This window comes from Urocampus carinirostris, chromosome 7, assembly GCF_059441175.1.
Source record: "Urocampus carinirostris isolate Australia breed hairy pipefish chromosome 7, RoL_Ucar_1.0, whole genome shotgun sequence".
Taxonomy (NCBI): Eukaryota; Metazoa; Chordata; class Actinopteri; order Syngnathiformes; family Syngnathidae; genus Urocampus; species Urocampus carinirostris.
This window is the reverse complement of record NC_142355.1, coordinates 29,168,434-29,184,756: the sequence shown is the minus strand read 5'-3', so window position 1 is coordinate 29,184,756 and position 16,323 is coordinate 29,168,434. Positions and strand designations below refer to the sequence as shown.

General features: G+C 39.0%; 2 protein-coding genes across 6 annotated transcripts in view; one reads left to right on the top strand and one right to left on the bottom strand.

Annotated features, from left to right (window-relative positions):
• ampd3b (adenosine monophosphate deaminase 3b) overlaps window positions 1-8,144 on the top strand; it is a 33,403-nt gene extending 25,259 nt beyond the window's left edge. For 2 of the 4 annotated variants that reach the window (XM_088340477.1, XM_088340474.1), the window contains 2 exons: window positions 2,270-2,437; window positions 7,853-8,144. In XM_088340477.1, the coding sequence (XP_088196603.1) occupies window positions 2,270-2,437; window positions 7,853-7,864 (180 nt within the window). In that variant the 3' untranslated portion in view covers window positions 7,865-8,144. Of the gene's footprint in view, window positions 1-2,269; window positions 2,532-3,489 lie in introns of those variants that run through there. The other 2 variants (XM_088340476.1, XM_088340475.1) reach the window with 2 other exon arrangements.
• On the bottom strand, window positions 4,453-15,586 carry rnf141 (ring finger protein 141). 2 transcript variants are annotated; one of them, XM_088340479.1, is made up of 5 exons: window positions 15,457-15,586; window positions 12,460-12,643; window positions 11,536-11,856; window positions 9,501-9,608; window positions 4,453-7,171 (listed from the first exon to the last, which is right to left on the bottom strand). In XM_088340479.1, exons 2-5 carry the CDS (start codon window positions 12,588-12,590, stop codon window positions 7,030-7,032), a joined length of 702 nt encoding a protein of 233 aa, XP_088196605.1. In that variant the 5' UTR covers window positions 12,591-12,643; window positions 15,457-15,586; the 3' UTR covers window positions 4,453-7,029. The 2 variants fall into 2 exon arrangements, with proteins under 2 accessions (XP_088196605.1, XP_088196606.1); XM_088340480.1 differs by lacking the exon at window positions 15,457-15,586 and adding an exon at window positions 15,078-15,441.
• Window positions 15,587-16,323: the final 737 nt, after the last annotated feature.

Genomic DNA, 16,323 nt, shown 5'->3' with positions numbered 1-16,323 from the left:
TTATGTGCACCTTTTCCAAATAGAGGACAGTACCGTAGTGCTTCTTTCCGCCGCTAACGGCGTGTGGCGCTGTGAGAGGTCACCCAGCATCCACCCCGAATAAGAAATCTGGTTTCCCCTTCCTAGATCGCGTGTAAACATACTATACTCAGTATAGATAGATAATTTAATAGTATTGTATATAGTATAGTATACTGCATCTCCAGCACGCTAAGAACGTTGACATTTTTATTGTTTAATATCTTGTGCATCCATTCAATATGGATGATGTAAAGAAGAGGCGTGCTGTTTCATTTGAAATAAAAGAGGAATAAGAAAGCTTGATGCGGTTGAGAAAATGGTTGGATCGCTTTTTTTAGGCCACTTTCTTCCACGGAGGAGGAAGTTGCTTAACTGTTGAAGCGCATCTTCCAAAAAGTAAGTTAAACTATCTTATTCAGCATATTATTTTATGAAATGTTTATTTTTTTAGTACAAAACAATACAGGTTGCTTATATAAACCTTAAACATACAAAATGTAGCACTGGAGCAACTTGCAAACAAATTCAACTTACGAACGATAATTTTCATAAGAAGGGCAGCGTCTGTTACACAAATTTATTTACCTGTGTATGTGTATGCGAGTTGTCTCTAATTTGCCCGTTAGCTATTGGTCGATGTCATATTAGTTGCTGCTCTGCTATTGGTTCCGCAACGGTATTATGAGGATGCCTATTTGCTTTTGGCTAATATCCCTCCCAGAATGCCTCTTTCTGTGATTAGGAACAGAATGAAAATAATTAGCGAGTTTGTGCAAGACAACATTGTATTTTTTACTTATGGGTCCCAAGCATGCCAGAACTAGTCCATTTTTGGGGGGTGACCAAATTCAACCCAAGATCCCCCCCCAAAAATTATACTATATTTTAAACTATTATCCTTCATAAAAGACAGAATAGGCTAAAATATGATAAAAAAAAAACGCTAAAACAGGTAAACAAAACGGAAATGTGAATAACACAGCATCGGAAATACTCCACTGCTTAAAATAGTTACGTCTATTTCATTCCTAGCACCACATCGTAGTATTTCTAGAGTAGTATTTTTGTAGTATTTTCCATAGCAGAATTTTTGTAGTCATGGTTTTGTAGTATTGCTGTAATATTACTGTAGTTTTATATTTGTAGTATTTCCGAAATAGAATCCTTGTAGTATATCTGTGGTATTTTTCCTGTATTACTTGATTTGTATTTTTGTGGTATTTTTTCGTAGTATTTCTGCAATCAGATAATTAAAGCATTTCTGTAGTATTTTATAGTATTACTGTACTTTTATTTTGTAGTATTTTGTATTACTTTTACAGTAGTATGTTGTTTTATTTTATAGTAGAATATTTGTCGTATATCTGCCTTATTATTTTAGTTGTTAATTGTAGTATCTCTGTCATAATGTTCCTGTAGAAGTATTTTGTAGTATTTCCGTTGTATTATTGTTTTTGTATTTATAGTGTAACTGTCGGTGTTTTTAATATTTCTGCGATAGTATTTTTGTATCATAGTATTACTGTACTAGTATTTTGTAGTATTTCTGTAGTTTTCTTTCTAATCACAATGAAGACAAAATAATATGTTAAACCCTGTTTTTAAGCACAAGATTTGACATTTAGTTTTTTAGTAATGTTGTAGTATGTTTGTTGCAGACACACAAATGGACAATGGTTGGCACTGACAAATACTTTGCATTACTAGTACTGTATTTACTAGTACTGTATTTACTATTACTGTATTTACTATTATATAATGTCTTCATTATATTTGGACAATTTTTGTTTGGCGGGTTGTAGTTTGCCAGTCGCTGATCTGGTTGCTCAGAACCTAAAATCGCCTCTGGTCCCAAGACTTGCAGTGGTGCTAAAGGGAGAAGCAAAAACATGATAACTATGGAAACAAAGCCTGCGATTATCACAGAAGGCCATGCATTGATAAGGAACAATGTGCAAACCACTCTACGATCAGGACAATTAAAGCAATAGTCTTCTAAGAACATGACGATTTATAATATTATTTGATCTACTACACGCATTTACTGACCATATATGATGTTATTATTAACATTAAATATAAATACAAAATTTTGATATTTTTACCTGGGATGCCAGGATTCTGGAACTTATTAGCTAATGACTACTCTGGTGTTCTCAGGGTTCTATGTCGTGTCAGTGGGCACCAAGTTTGTGACCCGTCTAACAAATGTTGGTTGGCCCTCCATTTTTTTTTTTTTTACCACCAGGAGAAGAAACACTTCCTGGGCTCCAACTACCTTCAAGACGGCCCTGAGGGCAACGACATCAGACGCACCAACGTGGCGCAAATCCGCATGGCGTATCGCCACGAGACGCTGCGCAACGAACTCAGTTTTTTGGTGGATGCCGTGAAAGCCGATGCTGCAGTTCCACTGGTAGAATGAATTTCTTTCAATATTTTTACATTTTATATTTTCATATATTGGCCTAGAGAGCGATGGGTGCCACCAGGCTGTACTCCCCAAGACACACCACCATTGTTAATGTTAACGTGGGTTGTACTTTCTGAGATTTTCCCTTTTTTGTAACAGAAATCTGAGCACATTTTGCATGTTCAACACATCAAGTTTACAAATGTACCAACATTTTTTTTGACAAACATGTTTCTATAACTTTTCCAAAATGGATCCATTTAAATAAATAACACACTTGAAAGAGTTAGCGATAGGTTTGAAATAAACGACTTTCATTAATAACAAGGAAAAACGCATAAAGTTGAAGCAATCCTCCCCAAATAGTACTATTGAAACGGATTAATGTTTAAGGATTCCAGTTTGATATACATACATGATATACAGGCCTTATGTTGTTATGACTATATCATTACTAGTTTTTTAAAATAGCGTAATAAAGGCTCAGTCGACATAGAAACGTCTTGCTTGAAAAGGGGCACAAGGATATAACTTATACCGTATTTCCACGACTATAAGGCGCACCTAAAAGCCTTTATTTTTTTCAAAAGCTGTCCATGCGGCTTATAATACAGTGCGCCTTATAGATGGATCGATATTGAGTCGCAAGGTCTCACAACTAACGCAAGCCGACTAGATTTTCCCCCGTAGGTGAAGTAGTCTGCGGTGTATGCTGGGATATATATACCGGTGTTTCTTTTCCTAACCAATGTGTCAATCATCATTTGAATCAGTCACTATTGGCAAAAGTTATTCGGAGGTAAAGTAGGCGGGTCCTTATTAGCATTTACAGGCTCGCATAGGCTAAAGCGGAGAAAAACAAAACCTACAATTGGCCGAAAAGGATGAATGTGAATCACACGTTCGGTTGCTCTACGGCATGGAGAAAACATTATTTACTAGTTTGTATTTGTAAACAGGAATTATAGGGCTGAACAGACAGCTAGCATCAAGCAACGTCTATCAATGCAGATGCTTCTCAGCTGAATTTTTTCTTTCACTTGTCGGCATCATAGCGTCTTTGAGTGTGTCAATATTTGACACGGTTGGATTTACTACACTCATGGATGTAAGAGGAGCATGGTTGCGTATTATTATCGAATGTGACGGCTGCAAGACGACGTTGGTGAGCTACCCTGGCTTTATATTTTCCCAGTATTTTGTTTCTGACTGATCTTGGTGTTTCTGTGATGAGTCTGATTTTATTTTCAATTCAATTTAAAATGTTTATTGTCATATGCACAGTAAAGAACCAAAATTCCCGGCACAATGAAATTCTTACTTAGCTGTCCACATAGTTGCCAGTGAAAAAGAAAATAGAAACCATTTCTTGAATCCCAAGAGTTGAACCTTCCTAATTATATGTAGAATGACTCATTTGAGTGATCGGTGACATCATATTTGCTTCTTTGCGAGCCGTCGGAATGTTAAGGGGTTAATAAGATTGACTGAACCATCTCACTGTTTTGTTGACGTTCCCACTGTAGCACCTTATAGTCCGCTGCGCCTTATGTATGGAAATATATGACAAAAAAAATATTTTTGGGGGGTGCGCCTTATAGCCGTTAAAATACGGTAATTGAAAGGGGTGTTTCTAAAAGATTTATTTAGAATTATAGTAAAATTCGATCATGTATATAAAAACGCTGTTATCAGTTTCTTATGCATTCAAGCTTTCTGTAAATATTTCCCTAGAAAATATATGATATTTAAATGATTACATAAGCCACAAAAAAACAATAAAACCAACTAAATGTGAAAAATTAAAGCATATTTAGGAAAATATAGGAAAAACCTGCCCTAAATTTAGATTGAAAATGGGGGTAATAACCGTAATAATTTTGTAATAACAGTGTTCGTGAAATGACCACTAAATTAACCATCCCCTCCTTAGTGTTAGGTTGCCACCTTAGGGCCAATCAATGCATTACAATTAGAGTTAAACGTGACAATAAGAAAAAAAAAACATTGCAATTAGCTAATGAAATAAAAGGTTTATTGTGAAATAAATATTGACATATACAATATTATTTGTTTAAGTGTAAAATCGAGTACAGGAAGGTCAGCTTATAGTTAAGCAGGTATTGTATCGGTACAATATTTATCAAAAATTAACCAATCAATAAATTCACAAAAAATTAATGTCATAAATAGACTCTGGATATTCATCAGAATACACAATGCTAATCTATTAAAGAGCTGTCAGTTCATCAATCACAATATTGAATTTTTTTTTCATCTGTGTACTAGAAATTTATCAGACAATAAAGTAAAATCCAAAAGAAAATACAGTACTTAAAGTTTAGAGTAATTGTAAAAAAAAGAAACTTGAAAATAAGCAGTATGTGTCATGAATTATGCTAAATTGTCACGGACACAAATACAAACATGCTGGCTTAGAAAACAATGAAATGAATTATGAATATAATGAGTTTCCTTCTCGTAAGCTTCGTTCAAAACCGGTATCATGCTGGAGCCTGAACTTTGATTTAAGTGTTCAATTCCTTACGTGGGTAAGCTTGCAACTCAATTTATTTTAATACAAAGGCCCCCCACCTCAAAAAAAAAAAACATAAAAGGGAATTCACAGAAAAAAAGTGTGACCACACTATGTCCCTGTTAGGGCCCCTGCATTTCAGTCAGTACAGCTAAAGATGCCCTTTGACCCCGGCTCGATACAGAAGGAATTCAAGGTGCAATCCGTGCGTATAAAAATTGTGTTGCAAATGGCATTATTTCACTTCTAACAAAGAAAAACCTCCAAAGTGGAACTCTGCAATATTTCCCATCAAACCAAAATTCGGAAGGGAAAAAACTGCCTCAAAAACTACAAAGAGAGGTCCACCACAATCCCTCGTTCATCCCGATTAATGGGGACCAGAACTCCATACGTTATGTGAAATTTCACAAAGTTCCCCACCTGCTTTTTTAAAAATGCACTCTGACGGTCCCCGCTTGCAGTAGTAGTCGACCGGGGATAATGGATCACGGCCACACAGATGCTGTTCATTTTAGGTGGCAAAAACGGGAAATAAATGCCACACATGCCACAGATCTCTCTTTCATCCCCCATTCTCCATAATAGTCAACAGGGGATAATGGATTGTGGCCAAAACAGTGCAGTTCATTTTAGACAGCCACACCGGCACGTTACAACGGCTCAAACCCTCCCTAAAAGAGGCATTCCGCCAGCCCGCTGCTCTCAGCAATAGTCAACCAGGGATAATTGATTTTGACCACACCAGTACATTTCATTTTCGTCAGGCCAGAACAGCATGCCTTGTAACAAAAGTGTCTTCTTTCGGCTTCCACTCACAGGAATATGAAATCTGTGATAAAGGATCGCGGCTGCACAAGTGCGGTTCGTTTTTTTAAAAATACAGTGATGGTAAAAAGGCGCCAGGCCCGACAAAAGTGCCTCAGTTCGCAGCAATATACAACCGGAAATAACGGATCTCGGACGCACGAGTGAAGTTGAGTCGCAAGCCGTGACAAAATTGTGTTCTGCTTGCCGCTTCTCGCAGAAAAATGTGATCAGGGATAATGGATCGCCGAATATTTTTCAACCAGAGAGGCCAGGAAGTACAAAGTGCGAAGTAGCAAGGGATTACACTACATTTATAAATATAGTTAGGAGAGAAATTTGTTTTCTAAGAAATTGTGAACTTAATCAGGAAAGTAAATTCAACTTTCCGATGCTAACGGGGGTTCTAATAGATATCCTTCCAATAGCAGCAAGCTAATTGTTTTGGATGACATAACCAGGAAGTATCGTCAGGAGTATTTCCGTAATACAGTACACTTGTTAGCTTAATGGCTACATTTCAACCCAGCCAAACCTCATATATTCTACAATGGAGAATTTGAAACTCATCATTAAGAAAAGGGTCCATAATAGCAACTTTTTCACAGCAACAGAACATTTGTATGGAAGCTCGTGAGTGCCAAAATGCAATAAATGAAAATGACATTATGAAATTTAAAAAAACCAACAACATTCTGCTAAATAGCAGGTAACTCAGTAATATATATAGCTTTTCATTTTTTGAAGAGGGTATCATGATTTTAAAATATTTACTAATACTATGAATTTAGAATTTCAATCAATACACCTTATTTTAAAAATGAAGAGTCCTATGACCGTATTTTCGCATGTAAAAACTCAAATTGGTCAGAATTTGAGCTTTAGAACCCCCTTATATACCAGAAAATATGGTGGATAGATACTATGAAATGATACTGCATACAGTAACTGTTTTGTCTTTGAGAAACATATCAAGTGGTCTTCAAGTGCGCTTATAATCCGGTGTGCCTTATACATGCTGAAAATACGGTACATAAATCTTTATTCCATTTTTGGCTCTTGGACTTCCGTAGATAATTCTATGGCACTAGAAACGGACTACATTCCTTCAGAAAACTGAATTTGCGATATACCAGATTGTGTTCCACCTAGGAGGTTCTGTCTTCACATGATCTCCCAACAATGCACCTCAATTTGTCGCAGAATGTCCATTGAGGTTTTTTTTGCGGTTTGGCGAAGTTTACTTGCCGCGTCACGGCCGATGCGGGTGCCCGGCCTCGTCGGCCAGGTTTAGGATGTAACCCGCCATGTCGTTTTGGGTTGGGAAGTCGGACATAACCCAGGACTCGTTGGCGCCCGTAACCTGCAGGCGGCACATGGGGCAGTTGCGGCTCCTGCAAGGGCAAGAAATCTATTACTATTTGCCAGCACGATTTACCCAATATTATTCGATATTGCAATTGCGTAATCGCGGGAATCAGCCGTTTTTATCAAAGATTTATAGTTCCATGTGATGGAATGTTTGGCCAACCGGAATTGTCAGTTTGGGCTTTAACGGTGCCGGCCAACCAGAGGCAAGCGTGTGTTGGGTGGGCGTGACAGTCTGTGTGCGCGACTGGGAAAGGCTGGTGTATGCTGTCAATCAAAAAGCCTAACTGGGCAGCAAAACAAACGCGACAGTTAGTAGCTTTAGCGGTTTGTTACATAAAATAAATAAATAAAATTCAATCAAAAAGAAATAGTGATCACCAGCAGGTGCTCCGTGGATTGTTATCGGGTCCGAAAAGCGACTGAGGCGACGTCGGGAGAGAAAGCAATAGCGAGGCTACCATTCGGCCTACTGCTACGGCTAAGCTAACAACTCTTACAAGCCACCAATGCCGAGCCTGTCTAGTCCCCAACACCAGATCCATTACCCATGAAAAGGATCATCTGGTGCTACAACTCATAGGAAACCACTACATTCATGACCCATGTGTTTTAATGAAAGCGTAGACCTGGCTGAAGTTGCGGTTACCCCGATACTAGCCTGCAGCTTGCCGGACGCTCTCTAAATCATTTTCTTTCTCTAAAAGGAGAAGCCCTAGGCTAACAACTCTTAAGCCACCACTGCCAAATGTGGCTAGTCACCAACGCCAGATCCATTACCCATTAACGGACGACTTGGAGCTACACCTTGTGAAAACAACTACATTTGTGACTCTTATTTTAATCATCACAAAGACCTTGCAGAAGTCACTGTTACCCGACGCTAGCGTGTAGCTAGCCAGCCTCTCTCTAAATCGTTTTCTTACACTCAAAAGAATAGCCCTCCAATTTCCTTGTACTTTTGTATAATGACAATAAAGACTAATTGTTCAACTGCAATTCTGTTTTTTTGTAGCTCCATAGTTATTTAGTTACTTGTCGTATACTCTCGGTCTCTCAGGACATCATCTCGAGGTAAGTTTGCACGTCGCTATGTCGAAGTTCTCCCCGAAAACAAAACAAGCACTTTTCTTGTCAAATTGAAAATCACATCGAAATTGCAATACAGGTCTGAAAAATCCCAAGTAGGTATTTTTCCAAAATCGTGCGGTCCTAGTTAGCAGACAGCAACCCGAACAAGGCACCAGGAAGAGAGAGATGTCTCCTTTAGATTAAAAAAATGTTACTATGATTAAATACTCACAAAAACATAAATAGGCCTGCTACTGAGTGTACTTTATCAAGGTTAAAGCTGACCAAACAAACACAAGAAGTTATTGGTGAACCCAGACCAAGGCAACTGTTGTGTTACATCTGCGCTGAGCGTTCCACAGAGAGCAAAAAAAATGCACCCACAGACTTTCAAAGTTTGCATGACACCTCACTGCTCCCACGACAAGTCAGCGCTGCCAAAATGGAATTTCTTAGTTGGGCAATCAGTGGAATTGATAGTATCTATTCCACTAGGAGAGCTGAAAGTGATGAAAGATCTTGCCAAAAGGGCACGTAACAAGATTCCTGGAATAATTGGAAATCATCGTGTTAAACACAACCGGACATTGAAGACGTTGAAGTGAAACTTGTTCTTTATTCTCGTCTGAGAAACATATGGAGTTTTTGATCAAGGCTGGGGAAAATGTCTGACCGACTAATCAGAGATCAGATTGGCGCAACGGAGGTCTCACTTCAACGCCGTGATGCCATCCTTGGAGAAACTGACCTCCACGACAAGTTCTATGACAATGTCAAAATGGAACTACTGACTGACAGACCGGCTAGACCGGTTGCATCGGATCAAGATCGACTTTTGGCTCTTCTCGCAGAAATAAAATAAATTAATTCGAAAACAATAAGAATGGAGGGGTGAACATGAAATTGACATATTGTACTGAACGTAATCTAGATTTTACGAATATCATATTTCTCCTGTGTGATTTACGTTACATAAATGCCTTGGTATAAAAATCTGATAACATGACTATAACAATGTGAGGTTTTTTGGGTTGTCGAGGGGACAGGACCAAGATAAGCTCAGTCTTTTTCCCGTCTGCCCTTTTTTTTCCTTCTGTTATGTCAATGGTCTATCAGAGCTGTTGATCTTAAATGAATGGTAACCTTTGTACAGGGTGACCGGTGGAAAATGATACAAATGCCAATCAATCAATCCAAATTGCAAGACCGGTCTAAAAAACAGCAATTGGGTTTTGTCCAAAAGTGCTCAGCCCTAGCGACGGCTATCTCCGGACGTGAGCTCACCATTTGTCGATGCAGCGCTGGCAAAAACTGTGCGTGCACGGCAGGATGAGGTCGGCCTTCCCGTCCATGCAGATGCAGCATTCCTCCTCGTCCGTCAACTCCTTCACCCTAAGGGAGACCACATTGTGACAGTCGTCGTTGCACCACCCCAAAACACAGTGTGGGATATTTGAACGCTAGATGTTGCCTGTAGTCTATAGCGCAGGGGTGGGCATCTATTTGGGGTTAGGGGCCGCATGGGGTTAAAAGATTTGCCAAAGCGGGCGATCCAGGAGACCTATCCAATTATTTTCATTTTTTTATTCGTAAATATCTGTAGAAGCAGACATCTACATGTTATATTTATTTGTTATTTCTGTGTTTTTAAATAGATTAGTTTCATCAAATTGGTTTCGAAACGCTCACAATCAAAGTAAAGTTTAAGTATAATATATATATACATATACATATATATCTATATATAAAATAGTATAATAAGGTCCCTGTTTTAACACTAAATTTCTATTACCCTGGTACTATAATTGTATTTTTGTAGTATTTCCGCAGTCTGATTTTTGTTGTATTTTTGTAGCTTTTCTGCACTAGTATGTTCTGTAATATTACCACGATAGTATTTTTTGTAGTATTTGTGTATTTCTGTTGTATTTTGTGTTTTAGCAATAATGGAAATGTTGTCGTGTATATATAGTATTTTTGTAGTTTTTCAGCAGTAGTATTTTTAGTAATATTACCATAGTAGTATTTTTGTAGTATTATTTTATTTTAGTATTTTCTATATATCCATAATGGAAATTCTTTAGTATATCTGTAGTATTTTTGTAGTATTATTGTAGTTGTATTTTTGTAGTAAAGTAGTTCTGTCGTGGTAGTTTTCCAGTATTTCTTCAGAAGGATTTTTGAAGTATTTCCATAGTAGTATTTCGTAGTATGTCTATAGAATTTCCAAAGTTGTATTTCTGCAGTATTTTTTTGTTGTAATATTTCTGTAGTTGTATTTTTCTATTATAGTAGTACTGTAGGAGTACTTTTAAGTATTCCTGCAGTATTTTTTTCTTCTCAGAATGATAGTCAAGTCAATTGCCTTTCAAGATGACACGAATGTTTTTGGTGTTATTATTATTTTATTGAATAAATTCCCCCCAGTCCAAAATCAGGAAAATACGGTAGTTGTCCATTTTTAGGGTTACCGTGAGGCTCTGTAGTTTGTCATCTCCATTGTGCTTGTTAGCAATTGTTTTCGGTTGCACTACACCATGCAGCCACTTCTGATGGTCAAATAAACAGAATTCGTAGGAGTGCTTAAAATCCTTGAATTTTAATAGTGTTTTCAAAGTTTGAAAAGTGCTTACATTTTAGGAGAAGTGCTTGTTAACGCTTGAAATGGTTGCCATGTTTCTTCTGTTAGGTGTTTGGCTAAGGTTAGGAGAAAGGGTTTGGTCTCCAAATAAGGAGTTTAAACGTATTGTATGGTTCCAAAATGGGATTGGTGCTAGGGTTAGAATTTAAGGTTTAGCCTCCTTATTAGGGTATTCAACTCAATTTATAGGGCTTTGAAATAGGATTGGGGCTAGGTTTACGAGTTACGTGTAGTTTAGGTACTAGGGTTTCAGCTCCACATTAGGGTTCTATACCGAATGCAGTGTTCCAAAATAGGTTTAGAGCTAGGGTTACAGTTTGAAAAAGTGTGAGGACTCGAGTTAGGTGTAGGACCAGGGATAGGAGCTGGGGTTTGGGCTACAAGTTAACATTTTAAGACAACGAAATAAGGTTGGGGCTAGTTAGGGTTTTGAATTAAGGTTTAGGCCCTGTTCTTTTGATCTGCAATGGATTTTTTCTTTGAATGGTACGGGGAACATTGGAAAATTGGCTTTGAAAGTCCTTGAAGTGCTTGAACTTGGTCATGAAAAGGGTGTACCAACAATGAATAGTACATACTTTCCCTTTTAAAACAATCGTAACATGAAATTGAAACTCTTTATGGCATCACATTTTTAAAGGGTTAAAAGAACAAATTCTGGTTTACTTTCCTACCGACCTCCCCATCCACATGCTGGCCTGACAGGCGTCAGGACTGAGAGGCATCGGAGGCGCATAGGCCGCCTCCACGGTGGCAGTGGCGCCGTCTTCCTCCGCCGCCAGCACGCCGGCGGCCTGACAGGCCTGGCTGGTCATGTCACGGTAGAGTTGAATGAACTGGTAGAGGTTCATGATGCGCGTGGCCTCCACCACGCCGTCCTCCTTGTTGATCTTGGTGCAGACCACCCTCACCGCCACCTTCCACAAAGCGCTGGAGTCCGAGCCCGGCTGCACCTCGAACAGAAGGTGCTTGCGTTGTCCGGCCGCCAGCTTCGCGGTCCTGAAAATGGCGGGAAATGGTTTAAATCAACATGGGCGCTGCCATTGACCAAGATGTACTCTGTCATTGGTTAGTGATGAGCTGTGGGTAATTCAGACTCTATTGCAGTGTTTCTCAGAAAATGGCCCAATTTTATGTACTGTATTTTCCTAACTATAAGTCTCTACGGTGTGTAAGTCGCACCAGCCAAAAAGTGCATAATTAAGAAGGGAAAAACATGTACAGTGGTACCTCTACTTACGCATGTCTTTTCATACGAAAGTTTCAGCTCACGAGTTCCAGAAGGGAAAAATTAGAATCTAGATACAAACATTGCCTCCAGATGCGGATAGCACTACAGTACGTGCTGCTATTCGCCGGTCTCAGAGTTTCCCGAACGTAAACAAACTGTCGCTTCAAATATGCCTGGCAACTCAGTGTACATGTGGTCTCCCAGCATGTTCTTTGTGTCACCGTCACAGTTGAAAGACGACGGGGAGGAGGTTACGACAAGATAGCAGGTAGGAAAACGCAGACTAAATTAAAATAAACGACATTTTAACATAATTCTATGAAGTTTCAGAATTTTGGGGGAAAAAAATAATAGGATAAAAATATACTCACAAGTCATTGAGCTCGGCTACTCTGGCCAAAAACTCTTCATAGGTAAGATAACCGCTGTCCCGTACCAGGCCGACATGTTTGAGCAACTTCTCAGGGATACGCGCCGCCTGTCCTGAGATCTGCTGGCCCATCACAGAGGCGGCAACAGGGGGCGCCAATCGGAACGCAGCGCAGGCATTCAAATCTGCCAGAGACGGAAAGAAAGGGATCAGGGTTGCATACATCAAATATGGAATAAGAGAGACTAAAAAGTCCAACTTATGACCGTGAGCATTGAGTGTTTCCCATATATAAGATCCTGGCAGGCCGCAAGGGTTTAACTGGTCCTGCCGGAGTTTTACACGTTGTGTTATTAAAAAAATAGTAATATATTCAAACATGTATAAATGAGAAGTTAATCAAAATAACTCTTAGATTTCTCGTTATATACATGATTATAACACAAATTAGGACTGCACATTCAACCCAAATCTAATTGATATTGCGATGTGGCGTAGTGTGATTGTGTAATTGCAAGACACTGCGGTTTTTCAAGGCTTTACACTTTCATGTTTGTGTTTTTCCCCTTTGTTATTTGATGGATGAAGTGTTTGGCCAACCAAAATTATCACAGTTTGGGTTTAAACAGCACCAGCTAATCAGATTCAGATATACTTTATTGTCATTCTTGTACACGTGTATACAGAACGAAATGTCGATACATCAGAGGTAAGTTTTAACGGCACTAGCCAACAAAGGCAAGGCAAAGTTTGAAAGCAGCACGCTACACAGACCCGCCCACCACAACAGTAGCAAAGAGGGTGCTGTTTTCTTAAGGTTAGAGTATATCGTTATGATTAAATGGCCGGTGCGTAGCATTTAGTGCCTCTTAGTGGTACAAAAAAAACTTTATTTTGGTAAAAAGACCAAAATACACAACCTATAAGACCAATGTTAATTTTTATTAAAAAAAAAATCATAGGTTGAGAAATTTGTATTTCTTTTACATAGTGGAATCCCCACTTAGGTCGCCGCCATGTTTGTCCGTTGTCTTGTTGCTGCTGTGACACTGGTTCTTCATTTGCATTAGATAGATAGATAGATAATAATAATAATAATTTCCTTGTATTGTCATTCTGTGTAACAATGTACACAGAACGAAATGTCGATTGCACCTGACCCGTTGTAGCGAGCCGATGCAGCCGCAGCCAACAGAGGGCGCCGCCGACCACTTTTTAAGTCTTAGGAATGATAGATAGATAGATAGATAGATAGATACTTTGTTCATCCCCGAAGGGAAATTCACATTTCCAGCAGCATCCCTGAGCTGAGAACAATCGAGAACAATCGAAAATAACACGGGAGCTGCTGGAGTGGCTTTAGACAACAGTGCCATCTAATGGTCAACTATTACTCACTGGGGCTTTAAGTACCGGCACTTACAAATAACAAAACTAGCCCAGAAAATGCACTTTTCATTGACAACAAAAATCACATTGAAATTGCAATATTGGTCTGAAAAATGTCCCCAAAATCGTGCAGCCCTATCGCAAATGCCATTTGTGCTATGCAATAATCTCAGAATAATCTTGGTCGATCAGCTTATCCCCGCTGTGTTAAAGCGCACACTCTTCCGTAATTCACCTAATGACTCCCAACGAGATGTTACAACACAGCAGTTGGGTTGAGCGAGGGGGCTGGGAATCCCCTCCTCTGTATCAATCTCCCAGAAAGAGTCAAAAATGTGAACGTGTTTTTGACACTAGCCGCCTCCCACTAGGGCAGGGGTGTCAAACTCATTTTAACTCGGGGGCCACACGATAGAACAAACATTCTGTTGGGGGCCGGACCAGTAGATTAAAGAGAAAGAAAAAGAGAGATAAAGAAATAAGAGAAAGAGGGGGGACAAAGAAAGGGAGAGAGGGGGAGAGCCTGAGAAACAAAAGAGATAAAAAGAGAAGTCATGAGAGAGGGGGAAAGAAAGGGAGAGGAAGAAAGAAATCTAAAAGAAATAGAAAGACAGAAGGAGAGAAAAGAGAAAAGAAAGCGCAAAGGGTAGGAAGAGAGAAAGAGAAAAGAGAGAAAAGGAAAAAAAGGAAATTAGAGCAAAATAAGTTAAAAAGACACAGAGAGAAAGAGACAAAGAGCAACAAAGGAAGAGAAAAAGAGAGACACAGAGTGAAAGAGACAGAGAGTGGGAAAAAAAAGGAGTGGAAAGAGAGAGGGAGACAGAGAGAGATAAATAAGTACAAGTGCAGTGTCTTTGTGAGAAGCACCATTCTTTAGCAACATCAAGTTGACATATTTCAACCTGCAGCTTGTTTTTATCTTGTGCTTCTCTGAGTGTTGTCTCGCGGGCCGGATTCAATCGCTTAGCGGGCCTGATCTGGCCCGCGGGCCGCCAGTTTGACACCTGTGCACTAGGGGGATATGGCTCCGGTATATATATATATGTGATTCTATCGTTTCCAAGGGCACGCGTTCATCATAGCTTCTTGAGTTTGGCCTAAAATTCTCCATTTCGATGCATTATTATTTAAAATGTACAAATATTTATGCTGGGGGAAGATGATTAAGTTGTGTCTACTAGTGCCCACTCAAAATCAATTTCATCCTGGTCATTCTGCAAAGGGGCTTACCTTTATGGGAGGCCCCTTCTCATTGTTGATCATGAGGAAAATGATGGGGTTTTTTTTTGTAGTATTTCTCGTGTAGATTTTAAGATCAAGGGGCGGCGAATGTACCGAAAGGGTGGCCCTGTGCAACTCTTTGAGACTCTATGGTAAAAGAGGTAATACAAATATGACTTGCAGAATTTTTTTCTGAAATTGGCTAGCATACGTAAGTTGTCCTTGAAAGAGTTTCATAAACACAATTTGTCTGGTTGCGAGGGGTCACATGAAACAACATGGCTCGCGCAGAAAACGAAAGCGTTGTTTTTTACCTCGCCAGGGAAGCAAGAACGTTTCTGAAAAACACGCGTTAATTTTCGTGGCTGTAGAAATAAGAAAAGCTTACCCAAATATCGCCCCCCTCGATAGTCATTGAGTAAAGTTTACAAAAGCAAGCAAGCTTTATTTGTTTGTTGATATCAATCTGTCGCATGTTGATGACGTCAAAGTAAACGTCATCGAGCGCTTTGTTCCGCCTGATTGGTCGTTTCCTGTCTCGTTCAGCCAGGATAGAGACCATGTAAACACGTAATATGTTTTTGCGTAGCGACTATAAGACATTTTAGTTTATTTAAATGAATTCAAAATTTATTCAAAAAAAGGATCAACCTCTTGTTTGACGGGGTAACGTTCCAGTAATCGGTGGAGGAATGGAATTTGAACTAAAACCTTGCGTGTGCCACCCAATTGGTCGCTTTCTCTGTCGCTGCATGTGTCATCCAATCAGGATCGAGTCAATGCTATATCGAATTATTTTCTTTCATGACGATTGGCGTTGGAAGTTTCAGTTTACAAAAACAAATCAAATAAACTTGATTACGGGTGTAAAATTCCCAAGTTATTTAGGGGAATGGGTATTGATCTACAACTTGGATCATTCTAATTTCTTGCATCGCAGAACCAAGTGCAAATGTTTTTTTTAAATTGCATAATATGAATGCATATGAAGAAACATGTTCTCGAAGTAATAGTACCTCTAGGAAAATATATTTAATCGTTGCAATTTGGGCATTAACAAAGACGATAAGAGCATTGATAGTAAAAAAGCATGAATGAAGCAAACCCAAGATCAATATTAGCCTTCAAAAAACTAATATATAATCTGGACTATTATATAAATCCTAATGCATTCGTATGTGGCTTATAGGCTCCAAAACGGTGAAGCACATTTTCGTAAAAAATGTACTCAGTAGTACTTTAGGCATCCAGGAGT

Excerpts from the sequence above, each read along its gene's own strand:
- rnf141 (XM_088340479.1), bottom strand. The coding sequence starts at position 12,590 with ATGGGCCAGCAGATCTCAGGACAGGCGGCGCGTATCCCTGAGAAGTTG. Across the intron at positions 11,857-12,459 it reads GTAGCCGAGCTCAATGACTT|GACCGCGAAGCTGGCGGCCG; the intron begins GTGAGTATATTT and ends CGCCATTTTCAG. Across the intron at positions 9,609-11,535 it reads GCCAGCATGTGGATGGGGAG|GGTGAAGGAGTTGACGGACG; the intron begins GTCGGTAGGAAA and ends GGTCTCCCTTAG.